Genomic DNA, 19,062 nt, shown 5'->3' on the forward strand with positions numbered 1-19,062 from the left:
AAAAAAAAAAATTAAAAGCATCGAAAAAATAATGGTCAAAAGCTATCTCAAACGAAGCCCAATTTTGTCTAACTATTTTTCTCCATATAACATTTAGATTTCTGCAAACTATATTTGATTATAGAAAATTATATAAGATGAGCTCACTCTTTGATCTCCTATTTATGAATTTGAGTTCAGAATTGATTTCATGCATGGCTACACAGAAACTAAAATAAAATGTAATAATGTTGTTAGCATGATCAAGATATCCAACTTGATGGAGTACTTCACCAAGTTCTTAAGATGTCACTGACTTGCTTTGCATGAATTGAGAGTCAAATAGTCGAGTAGTCGCTCAATAGTTTCCTTGAAAAGTCGCCCCTCCTTTAGAAGACTTAAAGGACGACTTCATCGATTGTAGTCGCTAGGGCCGACTGAGATGAAATTTAGATCACAGTTGTCTACTTGAGGCAAGTTCTTTCATAGACTAGCCAATTTTGTTTGATTTGAGTTAGAGTAGAGCAAATTAGTTTAGGTTGAATTGACTTAATTTAACTTAAATCGGCCCGACTGGGCCTAAATAGTTTCAAGCTAAGTCAACAAGGGAATGTAGCTGAAGAGCAGAAGCAAACCCAACCTATGTTTTGAGAGTGGACAAAATAAGATTGTGAAATGCATAATCTTATGTATGAAATAGAATTGGTTAACTGTATTTATTGAAGATGAGCAAAATAATTAAAATATTTTTAAAGAATCTAGCATGAACTCTTCCTGATTCCGCCCCGCCCGTGCTAAAGAGGATGATGCCTTCTTGATTTTCTTTTTGCATGATAAGAACTCTGGTCACTTCTTTTTCTTTCTATACTTTTGCATGAACGCATGGCTTCCTGGAAGTCCTTAGACAAATTTCCAGGAACTTAGCATTATCAGTTTCTTATTATGCTTAAAATTCTTTAGCTGATTCTCTTATAGAACTTTCAAACATATACTCAGTTGAGCCTTTTTTTTTTTAATACCATTTGATACTTTGGCACACTAAAGGGAGGGAGCAAATTCAGGCTGCATTATCTCTAAAAATTATATTGGACTAAAATGCACATTTATGTAGAAGATTTTGGTTCTAAACCCTATACACTAAAATGCACATTTTAAATGATGATCAAATGATAGTGATCAAATGATAATCAATCAGTAATAATGTAAAGAACAACGATCATGCTAGAACGGGGAATAAGATTATGAATATATTTAACTAGTTCATGGCATCATGAAAGTGCCAAGCTAGTCAACAATCACATATTTCTCAAATATTTAGTGATTAAGGGAAATAGTCAAAGATGATTGGATAATGAGCATTCAAAAGATAGATTTATAGATATATAAAAGTGGTGTTGAAGTTGGACTTTAGCTTAGGCCTTCCTCACAACTTGAGAAAGGGAAAATAAACTAGAGTTGGAATCTTCAAGCTAGCTTACCTAAGTTGATGAAAGGCAAACTCTTGAGGGAAAGTATTGAGCGAAAAAGAGAGATAAAGTACACTGAAGCACAACTCAATATATGTAGTTGGGCAATCTTCATCTACATTTACTGTAACAATATACTAACTACTTGTTTTCAATTGTATATTTAGACAAGGGGAGGAATGGTAGAGGAAATAAAACTCTAGTGAGTTTAACCCCCCTTTTGTCTCTATTTCTCCCTTTTGTAGACCCTCTCATGATGTATTCATTGATTGCGCTACATTAGGCATGCGTGTCCAGTAGAGGTGTAAACGAGTTGAGTTTAGTCCCAAATCAAGCTCGGCTTGTTAGTTGGAAAGCGAGCTTGAACTCGAGCTCGTCTCACTGTAAACGAGCTTGAGCCGACTCATGGCGGAATTTTTAAAACTAAGTTGGATTTTTAAAACTTAGTCAAAATTTAGAAAAAGAAATATGAAATATTTTACATTTAAATAAAACTTAGGTGGTTTTTATTAATTTTTTTTATATTTGAATTTAGTAAATAAAATGAAATTATTTTAAAAATATTAATATTTATTCGAGCCGGCTCGCGAGCTCACGAGCCGAGCCGACTCAAGCTCAAACTCGAGCTCGTTTACTAAAAGAGGTCGAACTCGAGCTCCAGCTCGACTCCTGAACTCGATAAGCTCGGCTCGCGAGCCCATAAACGAGTTGAGCTCAAGCCGGCTCGCGGGCCTGCTCGGCTCACTTACACCCCTAGTGCCCAATATCTTGAAGTATGGAGAATATGGTGGTTGTAGAATTGGTGTCATTGCATTGTTACACCATGGGAAATACAGTGTGTTATCACATCATAATATGTAGATTACTATTAAATCATGCCTTCCTAGTTAAGCAAATGATGTTTTAATGGCTCTACTTTAATTGAATGTAAACGAGCTTGATTGACCTTAATTTATTCAAAGTTCGGTAGATCTAAGTAGATTGGTCGGCTCAATACAAGGTTGGCCATAATTTTTGGATGGTTGCTCTACCTCTTAAACCATCCGGAGTTGAGCTTGTTAGAGCTAATGATCATCGATTGGTTTGGAACTTGTTGATGTGTTTGGTCGGTTGCTTGGAATTACTCTTTGTATATTGTTCTGACCAAATATTCATGGTTAATTCAAACGAGAAAACCAGTTGGTGGGATTTTGAGTGAGATCTTGTATGCTAAGGAATTTAATGAGATTGAAGAGTTTGGGTTTATTTCACATTGATTGTCTTAATTAAGCACGGGAAATGAGATGTCATTAATGGCTTGAAATATGATAAAACATATATATGCAAGTAGAAGAGTGTTTCCACTGTTTTTATGATTTCTTTTATATAATACTACCTTTTGGAGCATTTATTTGACTAGCCAAGCATTTTTCCTTCTCTCTCTCTCTCTCTCTCTTGTTTGTTGGCTTAGTTAGGATGGGTTCCTTCAAAGGTGTTTTCTATATGAAAACTATTTATGTTGAGCACTCTTGAAACATGTTGAGAAATATCATATCAAATTATTATATCTTGGATCTCAAAAGCTAAAAAAAGATGCATTGCTCATTATAGAAGAATTTCTTATCATTAAAGTCACATTCAACCTAACTATAATTATGGAAGCATCAATCCAAAGCTCATCATTGAAATACTTAGTAATCGGGCACTAAGGGTCATATAGCTATGGGAAAAATAAATGATTCAAATGAAAGCACCTCCAATTCTAACTTCTTAATTTTCTGTTATCTTGCAATTATGGGTTTAGATTAATTATAACAATCCTAATTTTAAATAATATAAATTTCCTTTTTTTTTCTTTTTTTTTTCCAGAACACTGCATGTAGCGCTATGACATTGTGTTTTTATATGCAGCGGTGCTTAGAAACGCAAGAGAGTAGTGTCTTAGCACCATAACTCTTTGTTATACAGTAACTCTAAAAGCGGCGCTAGTATGGGCAGTCTCTCCATGGCCCCTTTCTTTTTCAAGTTGTCGAGGAGAGTTTTAACGAGTATGTTCCAAGGAAAATTTTCAAAAAGCAAATTAGGTTTTAGATAAGACATTACCTAGATATTTCACCCTCATTTTGAGGGGACTTCATGTATGAGTTCATGTTTCCTGTAGGCGCAAGCCTCTATAGTTAATTACCTCTCGCAATAACGAGAGAGAACTTTCGATTAAGGCTAATCATCAAACGGATACATAGTATTTGGCATATAGTACTAGTGTGTTTAGGTATTTTAAATTAAAAATTCACCATCTTATACTTAAAGCGAATGATAGGGGGAATGATGATAGAGCCAATCAAGATCTCATGGTTCCGTTATCCTAAGTCATCATGATCCTTAGTCTACTTAATCAGAGGAGGTAGTTAACCCAACCTAACCGAAGGATTCTTGTCGGCAGTCATGGGTTGCTTCGTCCAAGGGTACCTTGTAGACTTAGGGTGAATGTTTGTTAAAGGTAATAAATTTGACTTCACCTTAGCTAACAGAGAGCTTTGTGCTCTATCAATCATATCACATTGATTCATTACTCAATGATTAGCATTGTTGGGGAACATACGGGCTCTAACCATGATCATTGCTATCACTTGGCGGCAAAATCACCATGTCAGAGGGTCCCGGTCATAACATGTGGCATCATTTGACGACGAAATCACAAGTTAGAGGAAACATGTCATGTCCTTACTTGCAAGAGGCGATTTAAAAATAAATTTTAGTTATATTCTCGACTAGACATTCATTTTTTATGAGTTGAAGTGATTTTCAAATTTGTCCATCTCAGAATACTGTCGCGGAGGATGGATGAGCATTTTGCTTTAAGTATTTAGATGACAACATTTCAATTTTAAATATTAATATTATTAATAGATGTAGAGATTTAGATCTTTGAGGATTAAACCCTCCGGTTGAGATTTACATTTAATACAGTCATTATCGGGGTGACATTATAGTCACTTTAAATGCTTGTATTTTCTAAGAAAAGAGAGAAAGTAAAGGGAAGCCCTAAAACTGGTCGGCTCATCTTTGGACAACAACTAATGGCCCTATATATCTCCATATTAGAGACAAATGAGATTCAAATTGAAGAGAAGTAGATCCCAAAAATCAACTTTTTAGTGTTATAACATAAACATATGTCGAATTGTCATCAAAGAGGTCTTCCCATTTGGAGAACAACTATTTGACTTATCATGCTAAATAGTCTAAGCGATGTGAAAAGATGACTAAATTTATAGAGGTGGCCGCAAAAACTAGTGATACGGGGACGCTAACTATGGAGGAATGCAATCTTTTATTTGTTGTTTATAAAAATATATTTGAAACTTGTCATGCATTGTGGATGACCATTTCTTCTCTTAATCAAGATAAATAAAGTCATGGGAATTAAGAAAGTCATGAGAATTGAGATAATCCAACCATAATCAAAGACTATCATGAAAAGATTGAGGCTGAGCTCAGTAGCATAAGGAATGAGATGGCAATAAAGCACCTTTAAGATCCCATAGAAAATTTTGTTGAGCTCAACCTTAATTTTTCCTTAATAATCTTTGATTATGATAATATTATTTTCATTTCCAAGACCCTCTTCTTCTGCACAATAAAAGAAATGATCTTCCTCTAGGCATAATAAATGCTTGTTATATTTTTATAGACAACAAATAGAAGATTGCATTCCTCCATAATTTGTTACCCCGCATCAATAATTTTTTTCACCTTCTTGAACTCAACCATCTCTTCATAACACGATTCGACAAATAGATATTCTTCACATGGAAAGCCTTTGTTGATGATATTTTTACTCGTACATTTTATTATAAGGATTTTCAGGATCTTGTTCTCCTCAATCTGAATATATTTTTTCTTAAGTGGAGATCCTCAGGACCAAGATTAAAGAGGAACAAGAGTGAAGGAAAATGTCAGCCTATCTTCAAAGGCAGCTGATGGATTTAATGCCCTCTGCATCAGAGATAAAGAAGATCTACATCGAGAAGTAGATCAACAAATCCTCATAATATAAATCATAAGTAAAAATGCCATTAAAGTCTTCCCGTGAGGAGAATGTCTATTTGGTTGAATTAACTGAACAAGACGTGTAAAGAAACTGAAAAAAAATATTGATGCATTGAAGCTACATGTTTGGAGGTACACAATATTTTTATGTCAGCTTTTCAAAGTTAGGATTCAGCTAAATTTGAGAGGTGCATGGGCGAGTGGTACCACAAAAGAGAGAGGATCTCAGCAAGTGTATGGCATCATGTGAGAGACTGAGCGAGCAAACGAGATCAAGTGTGAGAGAGTGTGGCAGGCCATGAACGAGGAGCTGAAGCATAGGTGGGCTAGTGGCAGTACGTGATCACTCAAGCAGGTGAAGTGTGATATCACATAAGCAAAGTAGACCTAGTATGACTAGAGGAAAGTTGGTGCAATTGACAGTGCAAGCGAGCGGAACCACAAAGGATTTTAAAATGATACACATCAGATCTTTGCAGATCCTTGGATTTCAAAACACAAAGAAGCCCATAGTTGTTCGCTAAGTGAGAGCAAAATTTTGGTCTTGCGGATCTTAAGTGATCTTAACGGGATATCAGGAGAAAGAGGAAGATTTAGAGCAAATTTTAATATCATAATATAGAGAAGAATATGTATCATATAAGGTGGTGATCGATTAATTTGCATAATCAAATTTATACTAAGAAAGAAGCAATTAATTATATTCCTAAAAGCTAAATATTCACTGCTATCTGAATTAAGTATATAAATTTCTAGCCGTAACTGACAGAGGGTAATTGACATGATAATTAATGCATAATCAATACATATCATACGATAACTAATGCATATTCAATGCACATCTCTCCAGTGGAATCATAGACATCTAACGAGGGTTTAAGGTGGCAAAGGAAGAAGTGTTAGGCAGTTAGCAAAAGATGCATGTAGAAGTTAATTTATTTTTTTAAACTAATTTATTTTTGTAGACTTGAAGTTATTAGCAACTCTATAGTCTATTGTTTATTTTAAATAATCTAATTGAAAGAAGAAAATCCATATAGTTCCCCAAAACATTGATCTTGGGTTGGCCTATTGCAAGCCAATATGATAAGACATATCACGTCTATGGGTCTTATCAGGTTGGGTTGCGGCAACCCATTTTTCGTATCACAAATGTGATTTTGGGGGGAAATTTATCATAAAATAGAGCTATAAAAATTGATCGATAAGTCAATTGAATTAGTTTTGGGAATGTCTAGGAATTTTTCTGCTTATTTTCATGTGCATGTCTATTTAGCCATGTATTCTATGTGATTATATATCCATAAAACTCAGATATGATAGACAGATAGAGTGCTAGTCAGACAGCTGTATAGAGTAGTGCTCCAATAATTAGATCTAGTTCTATTTCATGGTTATTAATTTTAATTTTCTTTTTTGAAAAGAAATAAAATTGCACGTATTTTTATGCAAACTTAACAAATATTTCTCTGGATTATACTATTAGAGTAGTTCTTTACAAATTTTCATATCTTATTTTGTGCCATGACAGAACATATGACAAATTTCTTGATCATGTCCCAAGGTTAAGCTGTATTGATGTGGACTGTCACTGAGAATGTAATACTGTCAATAAGTAGTATTCTTGAATCTTTATTTTGTTGCCAAGTTATACTTAGTAAGTCTATTTTGTTCTTATATATTGGACTCTATAAACTAACCAATAAGTTTCAATATGAATATCAAATTGACATCCCTAAATATTCCAAACAGAATCATTCATCACTCTTGCATTTCAACACATCACGGACGAAAGAAAATGAACCTTAATCTATAGGTGTCACTACATGTCCTGACGGCATTGAGACCCTATTTGAATTTCAATTAAACTGATAGGTAATCTAAGTAAAAATAAGTTAATTTTTAAAAACCAAAATTAAGATCATAATGAAAAGAAATTACCAAATTTTTTTGGCCTAGAGCAAGTTTAATATTTGAAGAGCTAAATTGGGGTAAGAGATCATTGAGGATTTTGTTGTGTATCTCAATTGCGGTTAACTTCTTTACTCTTAATGTGACAAAAACAAAATAAAAGTAAATATAAAAACTAGCCATAAATGGTACACTAGAGTAAGATATCCAAATTCTATTTTTATTGAAGGGGTCATTAGATTAATGTATATCATAACAGCATCTAAATTTTATCCAAATCTCAATCAAGTAAGTTAAATGATTCAATGTATCATGTAAGAATCAATAATGAAGGATCTATCTCCTAGGATGAACAGGTTATCAAACTCCTTTAGCTTAAGATGGCTACGGAGTGAAAGGGGCTTAGATTTTTTTGAAATCAAGTTCAATATGAACTAAAGCAAAGATGTTTGGCCTATTCAAATCTCTTAAATATTCCACATAGCATGGAATCTCTTGAAATTGGGAAAAGAGAAAAATCTGATGGAGAGATTCAAGCTGAATCTTCAATAGCAAACCTTCCCATTGGATCAACATGAAGAGGTCATCTTGAACTATATGGTCTGGGAACTAATCAACATGAAGAGAAATTTGCTACAAGAGGTCGTACAACGCCAAATCATCTATAGCGGCTTGCATAATGTCTTCAAGAATGGAATTGTTGATGTGATTCATCATCGTGAATCTATTGGCCCTTTCCGATTATACTCGGTTCTATAATCAAATTTAAGTTTTTTAATGAGAAAATATTATTCAGGAGTTTGAATGTTTAATTCATCATTTACAGAATAATTTTTTGGTCGGATTTGATTGTAAATTTGGTGCCTACGAGAAACTAGCACCATTTGGAAATGGCTTTGATGATTACAAATAGTTCATGTTCATATGAAATTTGAAATTGGAGTTGACGTAGAAGAATCCGAAATAGTATCTCAGCTGACTATGGTGAGCGCAAAGCTACTTTAATATATACAATTGAAATCCATCCAAAAGATCAAATTAGTCACATAATTGATTTAACTTGTTTTCCTTTCCAACAAGGAAGGTTAATGAAGACGAGCTTCTATACGGATTTCAGGTATAAGACCCGATTCGAAACAACTTTACCAGAATGCGGCATTGACATCAGAAATAAAGTAAGATAGTTGTCTGAATTTTTGTTGATGATCCTGAATTGAATAGATATAAATCAATTTCGTTAATTCCTCGCTAAGATCTAGCTAGTGTGAGGGACCAAAATGAGAGCTAAAAAGCTGCAAGAATTCCCCGTATATAAAGTAAGGTTGTGGTTCCACTTCTCAAGAAAATTTGGGCATGTCTTGCTTCACGGCACGAAAAGGGTTTGACCCCAATAAATCAGAAGAAGAAGAGCGTGTGTTAGAAATATTACCTGCGAATATTACGACGCTGCCGTGGCATATCTGGTCAGTTTTGGCATCCAATTTTGTTGAATTTTAGAAGAAGATCTCCAGTGAAGTGGAATTGTTCTTCATAGAGACCGAGGCATTCGTCACTGATTTCACGGTGGAACGAGTGGTTGACAGTGTGTATCAGGCTTCCTTCAACGGAGATTGATTCCGTAGGGTTCTTGAATCAAAATGAGCCAGCTCGAGAATGGCGATTCAAGCGAGAGAAATGAACACGCAGAAATCGAGAACTGTAAGATCATCTCCAACCGAACGCTTAACGCTCGTTTGCCGTCCGCCATTCGCTCCATCCGACGGTGAACAGAGCAACGCCCAGACGCAAATTTTATTTTATTTTTTTAAATCAAAAAATTATTATAAATTGGTTGAAATTTAAATTATGTTATTAAAATGTTGAGTGATGTTATTTTTTTGGTAAAATATTGTATTTAAAATTTCCTTTTTAAATGTACTATGTTATTACTTTTATAATTTAATATATTTTATATAATTAATTTGTTTTTGTTAAAAAAATTATAAGTAGCTCTAATTTAAAATTTTGATAAATATAAAGATACGATTAAAAATAAATATAAAATAAAATATGAGAGAGCATATAAATATAATATTCTTTTTTTGCGTAAGTAAATATAATTTTATTAGAGATTAATTATTGCATTTTAAAATATTATTGTATTTTGGAGTGGAAAATGAGTTTTTAAATTCAAGAAGGCCTAAGAACTATAAGGTATATAATTAATAAAAATATATAAATAAGCATATTCTTATAAAAACACATGAAATCCCTATATTAAGATAATTAAAAAAAAGTATTTGTTTATTTTTTATATAAAGTAAATTAAATATAAATAATTTATGTGCTGATTTGAAATGCCCTAACTGTCTACTTTTTATTAAGGGCTGTTTGGTTGGATTCAAAATAGATGCAATTATTCCAAATGAAAGGATTTAAATATTTTGGTTTGGTTAAATGAATAAAGAATGCTAAACCCTAAAGTAAAAAAAAAAAATTAAAAAAAAAACTATTGACTTGAAGTATAAAACTTGTTCAAGTGAAAACAACCAGAAAGGAAAAGTAGGATGAATTTCATTCAACAAAAAGCAGATGTGACTAATTTTGCTTCAAAATAAATAAGATGAGTATGTCTTAAGCCAAATTTAATTAGGGATGTAAGACAAATCTTGCTAAATTATTAGACATGTTCATTAAGTTTTAAGAAAATATATCATCTATATTTTGACAAATCAATATTGATATGTTATCAAAGATTGACTTAATCGAATATGAATCTCGATACATATTTAAATTAGAAATTAACATAATTAAATTCATAAACATCTAAACTTTGATTTCTATAGTTAAATTAAAATGTAGATAAACTTATCGAAACTAAAATAGATTTGATCTGACTCCAAATTAGTCCAAATTAAACATTTAAAGCATAATTGAAAACTTCAAGAGAGCAATTGGAAAATCAAATGAATTTAAAAGCTTGCAAGCTCATGATCAAATCAAGCATCTTGATGAGATTAATTCTTCGAGCCAAAAATTGTGTAATTATGGCATTATGAAGGCATTTAAATGTTGAATAAATAGTATATGATTAAAAGAATTAATATAGATCATCTGATAGAATGTTCCAAATTTTGATTATATTTATGAGACATGTCACTTTCTAAAATTTATAAATAGAACTCTATTGCTTTTATAGACAGAGGCTAGGACCTTAGCTTAAGATTTAAGAGAGGTAAGAGACATGAGGAATCTCATAACTCCACCCCACCATCGACATAAATACCACATGACTATACTCCTATGATCATCACGATGCTTTGACCACCATCGTCCAACTTCAATCTTTTAATCACTATTTCTTATCTACGGTCCTCTGGCCACCATCGCTTTATTTCAATCTTTTGATCACCATTCATTGACTACGTTCTCCACCAATGTCGTGCTCTTACAATCCTCCAACCACAATCCTCTGGCCATTATGACTTGACTATGGTCTTCTGACCACCATCTTCCAACCATAGTCATCTGACCACCATTGCCCAACTACAATTCTTTAACCATCATCACATAACTACAGTCCTTCGACCACGTTCACACGACTTTGGTATTTTGACCATCATTGATCGAAAATGGTCCTCAAATCACCATTGGCCTCCTATGATCCCTGATGCATGACTACGATCATTTAATTATCACCACACAACCACAATCACCTAACTACTATCTCCAAACTTTGGTCCTTTAACCATCATTATTCGCTTAGGTACTCCAACCAATGTCGGCCTCCTACGATCTTCTGAATACCAAAGTGATGTAGAACGGATAGGAGGATTGAAAGTAGGATCTCCTTAGCACTTGAAAAAACTTCCAAGTAGCGGTAGGAACGAATTCCAAGTGCCCTCCCGAAAACCTGAAATAATTCCTTCTAAAAATCTGAAATATGTTCAGATTTCTTTCAGAAATCTAGGGGGAAAACTTCAGTTTTGGTGTTTAGAGGAGGACTTGAAGTAAGAAGAGCTGGAAAATCAAACCCAATAGGGAAGTGGAGGTGGAGAGGAGAATTGGGAGAGAGAGAGAGAGGAGAAGGGGCGGCGGGATCCAAGGGAGGTTGAGGGAATTCAATTCCTTGAATCCGTGAAATGAATTAGGGAAATAGAATAGGAAATAAAGTCCAGGGAGAATTCGGCTAGGCTGTGGAGCCAGATTTTTGGAAAAAATCCAAAGGTGTAAGCTGCAGTTATGGAGAGATTTCAAAAACAAATTAATGCACTATCCCGTGAACAGATTTTGAGGAAATCAACGAAGGGGGAGGCGGTGAGCTGAGAGGAAATTAGGAATTATTTTCTAATGTTTATTCTCAGAGATTTGGAAATTAATTAGAGGCTTTTGGCTTTAAGATTTCGGCTACCAGGAGGTGGGAGTTTTGAATTTATTCCAAAGGAGGAGATGGGATTTAGGAAATATTTCCTAGCCCAAATTTAGGAAAGGGGGCCGGCGGCTTGCATGAATAAGGGGGCATTGAATGAACTGATTTAAGACTTCTAGATTTGAATTTATGAATTAGGAAAGTGAGACAATAAATCAGATTTGAATTTAAATTTCAAATTGATTTCAATTAAGCACTTTCCAAAAATAGGTGAACTAAATTAGGAAAGAAATTTGAATTTCAAATTTTAAACAATTTGAATTTCAAATTAAGTCTTAATATCATGCACCCCAAATTAGGAAATCCAATGAGAGAGGAGAAAGAATGAGGCCGGTGGCAACGGAGCTAGGTCTAATTTAATTTGAAGGAATGAATGACTCATCTCCTTGCAATTCAAATTTGAATTTTGAATTGGAGAGTTAAAGCCTTCTAAATATGGATCAAACCCAATTAGTAAAGATTTCAAATTTGAAATTTGAAATCCAAAATTGTAATTAATTTTCCCTCTCAATTTTGCCAACCCAAATTGGAAGGAGGCATGGCTATGGGAAGAGGAGGGGGTGAGGTGGCCGGAAGGAGGGGAACGGTGAAGAGGATGAAGATAACGACGAATAATAATAAGAATGAACAAAAGCAAAAGATAAAAGATAGAAGATAAAAACCGCGAGCCTTGGACTCTTCCGAAGACTGACAGGTGATGCTTTGCCCTTCTCCAAGGGACTTAGTCACGAGCCCGGACCCATCCTGTGACTGGTGAAAACTCTGATTCCTTCCCAGAGGAATCTCACTACCATCATCTCAAAAGAACACAAGTGTTGAACAAAAATTTTTAATATCAATAATCCATCCCCTAATATAATAGCTTAAGGCCCTATATATAGGCCACAACATAAGAAAACTCAAAATACAAAATTGCCCCTTGGGCCACAATACTCATATAAATCAACCTAAGGGTAAAACAGGAAATACATCAAATAAAAACTAAATTCAGAAAAAATAACTCATAATTAAAGATTTAAATTATAGCCGTCGATTTACGACGCCTCCTGTGATAGATGCGGCCAAATCTTCAATACCGGATGTTCACAATCATTTTCCCCTCAGGTGGGAAGAATACTCGACTCCGATCGTAAGTAGCAATACAACTGTCTCATGCACAACTCTACGGTATTGGAGTAAATATGTATCTCTCATCCCGAAATGGCCAATAAACCGATGGCTTCTTTGTGCAACGATTTTCAAAACAACCCGGTTGCCAGACAAGGATCCACTTTGATCTTGTTGCACTTTGAAGCTCCCAATTTCTTAACCAATAGTCAAGAGAGATTACCACTTCCAAACTGTCGCACTTCTTTTGCTCTGCTAGAGAACTTGTTCTTCTCAATAGATGGCTTCTCTAGCAATAATGACAATATTGAATGTGTCTATCGAGCTTTCATCAAACATTCTCGTTAATAAGAAGTTTTACAACTTGGGTCAAAGAAACACTTTTTACATTCTGAGGAGTTGTAATGTGAATCAACCACATCTTTCTTCTGCATTATTTGCAGTCACGCATTTCTCCTTGTCACCCAATTCATCTTCTTCTTCATGTTCTTCCTTGATCACCTTATATTTCTCTTTGATTTGCACAATGAGTGGGAAATTGAAAGCTTCATTGGCCTCCAATCATTTGTCCAACTCTCTCCTGTCTCTTAGTGGCTTTTTCTAATCCTTTGATGAAGGGAGTTTTGTGTAAACGGTGGGTTAGTCCTACATGCCTAAGGTTATTGAATCATTCGATTGTTTGACGGTAGAAGGTCGGCTAAAGTTCGCTTGATTCTCCTTGAGATGTTGACTAATGGGGCCCATTTGACCTACCAACCAGTTTAAAGTCCTTCAAGTCGATTCTGAGTCCATACTCTGATCCAACTGATGTAGAACGTGGGGTAAGGAGGATTGAAAAGTAGGATCTCCTTTAGCACTTGACAAACACTTCCAAGTAGCGGTAGGAAACGAATTCCAAAGTGCCCTCTCGAAAACCTGAAATAATTCCTTCTAGAAAATCTGAAATATTGATTCAGAGTTTCTTTCAGAATCTAGGGGAGAAACTACTTCAGTTTTTGGTGTTAAGTAGGAGAAAGGATTTGAAGTAAGAAGAGCTCGAACAAACACCAATAGGGAAGTAGGAGTGGAGAGAAGAATTGGGAAGAGAGAGAGGAAGAAGGTGGCGGCGGTAATCAAGGAGGCTGAAGGATTCAATCCTTGAATCCATGAAATGAATTAGGGAAATATAATAGGAAATAAAGTCCAGGAAGAATTCGGCTAGGGATGTGGAGCCAGATTTTTGGAAAAATTTCCAAAGGTGTAAGCTGCAGTTATGGAGAGATTTCAAAAACAAATTAATGCACTATCTCATGAACATATTTTGAGGAAATCAACGAAGGGATCCTACTTTCAATGTTGAAAATTAGGAATTATTTCCTAATGTTTATTCTCAAAGATTTGGAAATTAATTAGAGGCTTTGGGCTTTAAGATTTCGGCTACCAGGAGGTGGGAATTTTGAATTTTTTTCAAAGGAGGAGATTGGATTTAGGAAATATTTCCTAGCCCAAATTTAGGAAAGGGGGCCGGCGGCTTGCATGAATAAGGGGGCATTGAATGAGGTGATTTAAGACTTCTAGATTTGAATTTAGGAATTAGGAAAGTGAGACAATAAATAAGATTTGAATTTAAATTTCAAATTGATTTCAATTAAGCACTTTTCAAAAATAGGTGAACTAAATTAGAAAAGAAATTTGAATTTCAAATTTTAAACAATTTGAATTTCAAATTAAGTCCTAATATCATGCACCCCAAATTAGGAAATCTAAGGAGAGAGGAGAAAGGATGAGGCCGGTGGCAAGGGAGCTAGGTCTAATTTAATTTGGAGGGATTAATGACTCATCTCCTTGCAATTCAAATTTGAATTTTGAATTGGAGAGTTAAAGCCTTCCAAATATGGATCAAACCCAATCAGGAAAGATTTCAAATTTGAAATTTGAAATCAAAAAATTATCATGAATTTTCCCTCTCAATTTTGCCAACCCAAATTGGAAGGAGGCATGACCATGGGAAGAGGAGGGGGTGAGGTGGCCGGAAGGAGGGGAACGGTGAAGAGGATGAAGATAACGACGTAGAACAATAAGAATGAACAAAAGCAAAAGATAAAAGATAGAAGATAAAGACCGCCAGCTTTGGACTCTTCTGAAGACTGACGGGTGATGCTTTACCCTTCTCCAAGGGACTTCAATTCACAAGCCCGGACCCATCCTGCGACTGGTGAAAACTCTGATTCCTTCCCATATGAATCTCACTACCGTCCTCTCAAAAGGACACAAGTGTTGAACACAAATTTTTAATATCAATAATCCATCCCCTATTACAATAGCTTAAGGCCCTATATATATGCCACAACATAAGAAAACTCAAAATACAAAATTGCTCTTTGGGCCAGAACACTCACATAAACCAACCTAGGGGTAAAACAGAAAATACATCAAATAAAAACTAAAATTCAGAAAAATAACTCATAATTGAAGATTTAAATTATAGCCGTCGATTTACGACGCCTCCTGTGATAGATGCGTCAAATCTTCGTACCGATGTTCGTATCAATTGTTCAACTACGATCCTTCAACCACCATCGCTCCACTCCAATACTCCTACCATTGTAGCACAACTACGACTGTCTGACCATTGCCGTTTGGCTACACTGATAATCATTAAATTGTCACCTATTGTAGCCCATAATGCTTGTCATCGCTTATAAAGTCATGCACGACATTAACATCAATTCTAATTCCCAATATTAAAACCATAATTTATGCTAGTCTTCTTAATATCTGATCTCCCCTCAAAATAAAAAAAAACAAACAAATAAACAACAAATAATCTTTTGAAAATAACTCTCTTGACATAAGGCTATTCCAACTTTCACCAAAGAATTTGTTCTTCACAATTTTATGTTATATTGCATCAACCCCTTTCCCAATCAAGGGAAATGATATCATTTGTAACTGATGACAAATAATAGTACAATCATTTCAATTGTTTAGGCCCCATGGTATTCCTCTTCTGTAGGTTTTTCACATAAAAACCACCTTACTATCTCTTCCCACCATTCTCTTATCCGAATGTGTGATCGATCTTTGTATAATGCTCAGACATTAATCTCTCGCTCTTTCTACTGCAACAATGTTTTGACATGCAATAAATATAATTATAGAAAAAAATATGTTTTTAAGAAAACAAAAAAACAAAAATTATGAATAGAAAGAAATGTCTTGAAAATTTGCTTCACTGTGCATTTAACTTTCATGCTTTGAAATGCTTCCCAGCCTACACAAAATTGCCCATCTACTTGCCAAAAAAAATAAAAAATTTGTCATGTTTCATCCACTTACAACAGCAAGCAGGACCTGTCTACAATGGACTCAGTCAATTCTGAAAGTCATGGCTGTCTCTTTCTAGCAGTATCCTAACAAAGGAAGAGTCAGTGATGCCTTTAACAGAGCCTATGAATAGAAGCCATTGTCCCAGGGGCAGATGGTTAGCTTTTTAGCCCAATTTCCATCTTTAAGCTGAGTAAATGAGATGATTGAACGGACGCTTAGGGGGTGTTTGGTATAGGATTGGATTCAATTTTAATAGGATTTATTAAATCCTGTAAATCCGGGTTTCATATATTATAGGCTCATAAATCCTGAAAAGTGTTTGGTATGACAACTTTTAAATCCTGTAAATCCAGAGAAGTTGTTTGGCAACAGATTACACGAGCGCTGCAGGAAGAAGTTCCGCAACTCGTTAAATTTGAATAGGAATGAGATTAGGATTTAGACGGATTTACTGGATTTATGCAGTAAATCATGGATTTACGGTTTTGCCGGATTTACAGCGGCGCGGATTGCGTTTGGCTGGATTTACGCTAAATCATACTAAAAACAACAGGCAAATCTGATACCAAACACGCCCTTAGCCTGATTAATCCTTTGGTAATGAAAGCCTCTTACTCACCATTTTCTCCTTGCTTTCTCTATAGGATCCTCCAAGTAATCACTGACTGTGATCCAATGAACTTAACGAATTCCAACACCAGCCTTCAAGAAAGATAGATCACCAATAGTCCCCACAAGAACAAATCCCATCCTCAAACCGATGAAACCTACGATTATCCCTCAAAATAACAGTCCTCCCCGTGCATTTTGTCAAATACTTTATAGCATTATGACAATCACCACACACCCTCAAATTCTTCATCACCCTTATCGGCCGCGGCGGAGCCACTGCAAGCAACCCAAGCCCAATCGCCAGCCTCTCACTGTGATAACCAACGCTCCTCCTCTTCTCCTCGCCATCAACATCCCTTCCAACCCAGCTCGTGTCTGCCACATACCCCATTGCTTCCATCTTCTTCCCCACCTCCTCCAATACGCCATATATCTCCTCCATCCTCGAATGCGAACGATCGCCGGAAACAAAGGTATGAACTTTTCCTTGATCGAGCTCCAACCAGCTCAGCCCAGTCTCCTTCCTCACCCCTCTATCCCTCATTGCTTTCCGAGCCTCTGCTGCCTCGGCATAGCGGCCTGCGGTTGCATAGGCGTTCACCAACAGCATATGCGCACCAGAGCCCTCACAACCAAGATCGAACACCTTGTCTGCGGCATAGGCCGCAGTCTCCATGTCGCCATGGAGGCGGCAGCCGGTGAGCAGCGCACCCCAAACTGATTCAGTTGGAGTCACGGGCATGGATTCAATGGTTGCGATGGCTTCCTTGAGCTTGCCGGCGCGACCAAGAATGTCAACCATTGCGGCGTAGTGTTCTGAATTTGGTTCGATGCCATAGTTGGACATCAGGGCAAAGTAGTGGCGGCCTTCGGAGACAAGGCCGGCGTGGCTGCAGACGGTAAGGAGGCACAGGAAGGTGATGAAGTTGGGTGAATGAGGGCAAAGGCGCTGCATCTCCTGGAAACGGTTGAAGGCGAGGCTGCTGTGGCCGTGCTGAGCGGAAGCCATAAGCACGGCGTTCCAGGCGCCCAGGTTTCTCTCCGGCATTTCGTGGAACACCTGGTAGGCATTGTCCACGAGGCCGCATTTTGAGTAAAGCGAAACCAGTGAGCTGCCAACGAAAGGGGAGACATCGTAGGCGGTCTTGAAACAAAGGGAGTGTACCTGGGGAAAAATTATCAGAGAGGGCTGAGTATTTAGCTTGAAAGTGTTAAGACTTGTCAATGAATGGATACCTGGGAGCCGAGCTCGAGGAGGGTGGCTGCGGCGCACACACGGACGATACATGAGAGCGTGAAATCATTGACGCCGCAGCCGCCGGGCTGAAGAGCGGCCCGGAAGAGGTGAAGGGCTTCGTGTTCCAGTCCGGCGAACTGGGCGTAGCCGTAAATAAGTGCTGACCAGGAAACAACATTTCGTTCAGGAATTTCGTCAAAAAGCTGGCGGGCGTCCGCCAAGCGTCCACATTTGGCATACATGTCAAGCAGAGAGGAAGCAGCAAAGACGTTGTAGGGAGAAAGAGAAAACTTTAACGCGAGGGAGTGGAGAGCAGCGGAGGCTGATGGATCGGAGATAGTGGCGAGGGACTTGGCGGCGGATGGGAGGGTGCGGTCACAAGGGGGAAGGCCAGCGGCGAGCATGCGGCGGAAGGTGAGGAGGGCGAGGGAGGGGAGGGAGTTGCGCGAAAGGGAAGATATGAGAGCGGACCAGGAGGAAGAGGTTGGGGAAGGGAGGTCGAGGAAGGCTCGAAGGGAGAAGAGGGGGAGGGAGCACCGTGAGTAGAGGGTGATGAGGTGGGTGGAGAGGATGAAGAGAGGGGAAGAAGGGGAGGAGGAGGGGGTGTGGCCGGATTTGAGTAGGTGGGCGTGGAGTTGTTGGCCACGGGGAAGGTCGCCGGCGGCGGAGAGAGAGAGGAGGAGATTACAGAGGGCGTGAGGTGTAGGGGAGGGATGGAGATGGAGTGCCATCCAAGGAAGGAGGCATGCTCCATGAACGATATATCTTAAATTTAATAGGCTAATGTTTTATTTGATTTTTAACCTAATTGAACACATAAATATGTGCATTCCAATATATTTGTTGCGGGCTAGAATATACGCGGCGATAGAGTTATAATTCTACGTCTTAGTGTTGCACGGATATCCAGCTCACACACAGAGAACACAATATTTTTTACGTGGAAAACCCGGAAAGGGAAAAAACCATGGGGCCTAGCCCAGTTGAAAATGATTCCACTA

General features: G+C 36.9%; 1 protein-coding gene and 1 long non-coding RNA gene across 2 annotated transcripts; both read right to left on the bottom strand.

Moving 5' to 3' along the window:
* Window positions 1–8,307: 8,307 nt before the first annotated feature.
* On the bottom strand, window positions 8,308–9,102 carry LOC114580580. The gene is made up of 2 exons (XR_003702025.1): window positions 8,818–9,102; window positions 8,308–8,680 (listed from the first exon to the last, which is right to left on the bottom strand). It is a non-coding gene; the product is annotated as an uncharacterized LOC114580580 (long non-coding RNA).
* Window positions 9,103–16,097: 6,995 nt separating this feature from the next.
* On the bottom strand, window positions 16,098–18,825 carry LOC110099395 (putative pentatricopeptide repeat-containing protein At5g52630). Its single transcript, XM_020826523.2, has 2 exons — window positions 18,061–18,825; window positions 16,098–17,989 (listed from the first exon to the last, which is right to left on the bottom strand). Exons 1-2 carry the CDS (start codon window positions 18,790–18,792, stop codon window positions 16,931–16,933), a joined length of 1,791 nt encoding a protein of 596 aa, XP_020682182.1. The 5' UTR covers window positions 18,793–18,825; the 3' UTR covers window positions 16,098–16,930.
* Between the last annotated feature and the right edge of the window lie 237 nt (window positions 18,826–19,062).

This window comes from Dendrobium catenatum, unplaced genomic scaffold (assembly GCF_001605985.2).
Source record: "Dendrobium catenatum unplaced genomic scaffold, ASM160598v2 fragScaff_scaffold_1105, whole genome shotgun sequence".
Lineage (NCBI taxonomy): Eukaryota > Viridiplantae > Streptophyta > Magnoliopsida > Asparagales > Orchidaceae > Dendrobium > Dendrobium catenatum.

Coding starts and splice junctions, on each gene's coding strand:
- LOC110099395 (XM_020826523.2), bottom strand. CDS start 18,792: ATGGCACTCCATCTCCATCCCTCCCCTACACCTCACGCCCTCTGTAAT. Junction 17,990..18,060: donor TCCTCGAGCTCGGCTCCCAG/GTATCCATTCAT, acceptor ATTTTTCCCCAG/GTACACTCCCTTTGTTTCAA.